At 43.8% G+C, this 5,594-nt stretch overlaps 1 protein-coding gene across 5 annotated transcripts in view; it reads right to left on the reverse strand.

Annotated features, from left to right (window-relative positions):
• The window catches only part of PCYT1B (phosphate cytidylyltransferase 1, choline, beta), a 78,763-nt gene extending 74,212 nt beyond the window's left edge, over positions 1-4,551 (reverse strand). For 2 of the 5 annotated variants that reach the window (XM_005861764.2, XM_005861763.2), the window contains exon 1: positions 4,212-4,550. In XM_005861764.2, coding sequence (XP_005861826.1) covers positions 4,212-4,328 — 117 coding nt within the window. In that variant the 5' untranslated portion in view covers positions 4,329-4,550. Of the gene's footprint in view, positions 1-2,562; positions 2,663-4,211 lie in introns of all 5 variants that reach the window. The other 3 variants (XM_014536065.1, XM_005861765.2, XM_005861766.2) reach the window with 3 other exon arrangements.
• Positions 4,552-5,594: the final 1,043 nt, after the last annotated feature.

Raw genomic sequence — 5,594 nt, forward strand, 5'->3', positions numbered from 1 at the left:
CCCTCCTCCCTTCCTTCTGGCCATCACCAACCACACTGTTGTCTGTGCCTAATTTCTTTATCAGTGTTATTTAATTCTACTTACTCCTCTCCTTTCTTATACTTTCTCCCAACAAAAAATAAGGCAAGGTGGAAAGACTACAGGTATACCTTTCAGAAAAAAAATTTCCCCTTGAACACGATTCCACCGTATCCTCAATATCCCTATCAGTTTGCTTCTTACAAGGATCTAAAATATAGATTGCTTTAAAATCCTCTTTATTTAGGTATGCCAACTTCCTGTTGCATTTCCTTAAAGAACTATGCCAGGCTGTGTATTAGAGACCAGAGATACAGTGATGACAAGACAGGTTTCTAGTCAACATCCCTGTGGCAAACTTTGACTCGCTCTCAAGGAGTTCACTACTCTCCTTTCTGTCCCCACTGCACCCGGTAACACAACTCTTAGCACGCTGTGCCCTTATCAACCTGTATGGAAACTATCTGTTTATGTTTCAGTCTCTTCTCGAATCTCTAGATCACAAAGTACTTGAGGACTCAGAGCTTAGCACGTAGTGGGGACTCAGTCAATGAGGGCTGAGTTCAACTGGATCACAAAAGACAACCTTCACTGTAAATAATATAGAGACAAACACACGTAGACACGAACACTGTACACACCTTCTCTAGTGCCATGCTAAATAGAGAGCCCAATTCATGACCAAAAAAAGGCATTTTACACAATTGCTGAGATTTATTTTATTTTTTTAAATATATATTTTATTGATTTTTTTTACAGAGAGTAAGGGAGACGGATAGAGAGTTAGAAACATTGATGAGAGAGAAACATCGATCAGCTGCCTCCTGCACACTCCCCACTGGGGATGTGCCCGCAACCAAGGTACATGCCCCTGGCTGGAATCGAACCTGGGACCTTTCAGTCCGCAGGCCAACGCTCTATTCACTGAGCCAAACCGGTTAGGGGCAAATTCTTGAGATTTAAATAAAATCTGTATTTACAGACAATAACGTTTGGTGACATAAGTTCACATTCTGGAACTTGTAGTGAAGCTTTATAGCCTTTATATACTCAGAAATTTCCTTTTCCATTATTCCCAGGTAAAATTAAGAGTTTGGGGAGCCAGTGTGTGCATCAGCTAATACAATGACAACCACTCTGCCCTAGCCAGTTTGGCTCAGTGGATAGAGCATCGGCCGGAGAACTGAAAGGCCCCGGGTTTAATTCTGGTCAAAGACACATGCCTTGGTTGCAGGCTCGATCCCTGGCCCTGGTCGGGGCCCGTGCAGGAGGCAACCAATCGATGTGCCTCTCTCACATTGATGTTTCTCTCTGTGTGTGTCTCCCCTTCCCTTCCACTCTCTCTAAAAATCAATGGAAAAAAATGTCTTTGGGTGAAGATTAATAAAAAAAAAAAAGTTAAAAAAAAGCACATGACAACCACTTTCGTAATTGCTACTTTAAAAAAGAATGTTTTATTATTGAGTCCTGTTTTCTCTAAACGGTATGAATTCAAGTTTGGTGACAAGTGGGAGAAGGAGCCTGTCTTCTGCAGGTAAATCTCTCAAGTCTTTCATGCACTTTCCAAAGCTACGCAGCAGCCACACCTTGCCGCCACTGTGGCGGCAGGGGCCCATGTGTAATTTTGGACAAATGTGCTTGGGTGCTGGGAAAAACCCAGAATTTATATAATTTGAAATGTGAAGATATCAGCAAAGCTAAAGATCAACAGAAACTACTAAAACCTTCCAAAGAAATGCAAGTTTAGCATTTTCACTTGCCATTCATTCTCTTCAGGAGCAAACTTTGTTATTAAGTAGTTCACACGTGCCTGCATCCTTAAAGTAAAATCCTTAGCAAAGGAAAGTTGGGCTCTGAAGTGTAAATCAAAATTTAGATATACCCCTACAGTGATCAAAGTTTGCTGATCAGAGAAAAGGCACTTCGAAGAATTGAGTGCAGTGGTTTACAAGTTGGTTGCAGTCCCTATTTAAACAGAGCCCGTTTTCAGCAGATCATGATTATGATGGACAACATAGAACATTTTTATCAAAAGTAGAACAAAGCAGCCCTAGCTGGTTTGGGTCAGTGGATAGAGCATCGGCCTGCAGACCAAAGGGTCCCTGGTTTGAATCCGGTCAAGGGCATGTACCTTGGTTGCAGGCTCCTCCCCCGCCAGGGGCCTAGTAGGGGCTTGTGCAAGAGGCAACCAATTGATGTGTTTCTCTCACATCAATATTTCTCTTTGTCTTTCCCTCTCTCTTCCATTCTCTCTAGAAATCAATGGAAAAATATACTCGGGTGAGGATTAAAAAAAAAAAAAACAGAACAAAGCAGTCACTTTAACAGTGGAACTGTTGTATATTCTTCACACACACACACACACACACACACACACACACACACACACTTTAAGCCAGAACTGCCAAAAAGATGGGAAGGGGATGTTTCTCACCTAAGAGTGTGTTGCAGGGGGGAAATCTTCCACTTTGTAAGGGTAGAGCTCTGGGTTCAAATCCCAGATCTACCCCTTTGAAGCAATGTGACTTTGGGGAAGTCACTTACCCTCTCTGAACCTCAGTTTCCTCATTTCTAAAGCAGCAGGAAGATGGAAGTATAACATTGCCAGCTTTGCATGGTTCTTGGGAGTTAACTCCAGGCTGAGCTGTTACAAGTGAAAGTGAAAAGTACTTGAACTTGCTTCCTTCCCTTGATTTCCTCTGCCCACCCTCTCAGGCAGAAGCAAGCAAGGGAAAGAATCGCTAAAAGGCAAAAAAGGGAAGGAAAAGAAGTTGGCACAAGAGACTCAACCGATACACAAATTGGAACTGGATGCTGCCTTTCTCTCCCCTACCCTTTACCTACCTGTCAGCAAGTCTGATGCAAGTTGGAACATTGGGTTTAACTTTTAAAAACATTTTGGGTGACACGTTTTTAGTGGTCAGTTTTTTCTATGCTAAAACATGAGATATCTAGTAGCTCAAAGGAATTCCTTATTGGGATGGTTTGTATCTTTTGAGAACATAGGTAAAACGTTTATGTATGACATTCAATAAGTGGCTTAAAGTGCTGGGGAGCAGTTAATATCAAATTGCCTTAACAAAATATATTTTTGAAAAAACAGAAGCACAGTGAACAAAAGGCCCCGGGGCTCTAATATAACTTCCTTTGTTTTCATGTATTAGGAAGTTGTCCTAAGCCTGCCTTTGAATCCTTATGAACCCTTATGAAGAAATAACAGTTTCATGATGGGCTGGCTTTGGAATCTGTGAGCCCTCATTGGGGTAGTTCACGGAAAATACTACATCACAAAATCCTTAAAAAACAATAAAAAAAAACCTCTTCCCAGGGTCAAACTCCACAGCCAATCAAAATATTGCACCCTTTAACTTGAGGGAAATGCTAGAGAGAAAATATAGCTCTAAACAGTGTATGGCTTGGATCTGAGGGTTCAAAGAGAGGTCTCCCCAAGTTCCACAAGACTCCAGGCCACCGAAAACCCGCTACCCATTTGTTGTTTTTGATTCAGTTAATGAGAAGGAAGGAAGCGCTAAGTGCTCCATTTGCACTTATTAAAGGCATGCAGCCCCTTGCTAAGTAAATGCAGCTCCCCCAGGTTCCCATACCTGAAGAGAAACCCTGACAGCAGACCCGGAAATGCTTGCAATTCATTTAAGATACACGTTATTTCTAAATACATCATCGAGGGACTCTTTTGCTTAGTTATTTTGACATTTTCAAGCAAATGGGGAAGTTTGCTTCCATGTCGTTTTCATTTTTACCAAACTGGCATTAGGCACCAACATTAGTTGAAGACCGAATCATTCCTTATCTAGGACTGAGAACTTAACGGACTCGTCCCAAGCTTTGCGAAAAGAATACCATTTTGTAAATTGCACTGTGGCTTTTTTTCTTTTTATCTTCAGACGAGAACACACTTAAAAGGAAAAAGGCCATTCCCTCCTCCCAAGCACAAAAACACAGCAGAGCCCAAGCAGCCCGTTTCCTACCCAACCGGTACAATAATGCTTTGTAAGCGGAGAGCAGCGCCGGGTAGAGAAGCTAAATATAAACAGCTGAGAAGGATTAGGCGGTAGCTCCATTCTCATTTACATGAAAATCCTCAGCATCTTTTTCCTCGCTGGCTGCAGGCGCATAAGGAATTCTTTTGTGCCAAAGCCACGCATACATTTGCATCCTTTGTCTTTACTTACCAGTCGAGGCTGTGGGCATGTGTGCTCTATTTCCTCCATGGTTTCTGAGGGAGGCTCATTGGAAAGGGATTTTGGGATACCTGTTTCTGACTCAGCATCAGTGGTAAGTACTGGCATGGCCAGTGAATGCTCCCTCCAAGCTCTACACCCCGTCAGTCTCCTCCCAGGCAGAGAAGGTTTTCTTTCTCAGGTATTTTTCTCTTCCTTACCCATCCCCCTTCTTCATCACTTCTTTCTATCTATCCTGGGGGGAGTAAAGAGGTTACCCCCCAACCCCCGCCCCTTTCGTTCTGGGAGAAGCCGAGAGGCAAGGCCTCAGTTTATCACTAGAACAAGCAGATGGCACTGGAGCTGCGGTGCGGGATACAGTACCCCATTTGCATGGAGCGCGCTGATTGGCTACTGTCATCATAGTACCACTCCGCTAGGGAGCGGCCGCGCCCATTGGCGGCCTGCCGTGCCCACGGGGCCGAACTTGCCGCTTTTGTTTCTTTTCTTTAATTCAGTTGCAAAGGTCTCAGTCCACTGGGGAAAGGGACCCGGGCTGCATTACCCAGATAAGATAAAAAACGCTTCCGGAGGCGGGGACAGGATGCCCCAAGAAAGAACACTGTAGACCTCTGCTAAAAAAGAACCATGTCCCTGGCGCGTTTGATGTGGTCCAGTCAGAAATTTGCCCAACAGGAGTCACTTTGAAGACAAAGCCACTTTTGAGCCCAAACTCCCTGTGCCCGCAATTGTCCGCTAACCCTGGAGGGCTTCTCAGGGCATTTATTGTGAGCACCTGAGTGTTCACCCCTTGACTGCAACAAGAGCAGGACAGATCCCCTGAGGCTTGGCTACACCTCCTGGAGCCTAGCCCTTGCGGGGGGGCGGTGAGGGGGGCGACTTTGAAGGAGGTAAATTGTTTTCAATAACTTGCCTTTTACCCCTGACTGCTCTCTCCAATTGCTTCCTCCCTCAGCCATACTCCCCCTGGTCCCCTATTCTGTTTCCTCAGTAAAGTTGCTGTTGTTTGCCCTTCCATACATTGTTCCACATGCTCATTTCCTCTGCTCCACCTCCTAAGCACCCAGCTCTCAGCAAATGCTCGTGGCAATCACACAAACATCCCAAATGGGGTGTTAAAGAGGAAGTGACAATGTTTGAATCAGTCAGGAATACCCCCCTATTTTAAGAGGGACATACACTCAAAAAAACTTATGAAGGTATTCATTCTTGTGAAATATTGCACTTTTAATAATATTAATAAAAGTCATGGTAATTACTAGCATTTATTAAGCACAGGCACAGTGCTAAGTACTTTACCTAGATCTTGTTTAATCTTCATAAGAACCCAAAGAAGTTGATCCTATTATCCCCATTTTACAGGTGAAGAAATTG

This window comes from Myotis brandtii, unplaced genomic scaffold (assembly GCF_000412655.1).
Source record: "Myotis brandtii unplaced genomic scaffold, ASM41265v1 scaffold156, whole genome shotgun sequence".
Classification (NCBI taxonomy): Eukaryota; Metazoa; Chordata; class Mammalia; order Chiroptera; family Vespertilionidae; genus Myotis; species Myotis brandtii.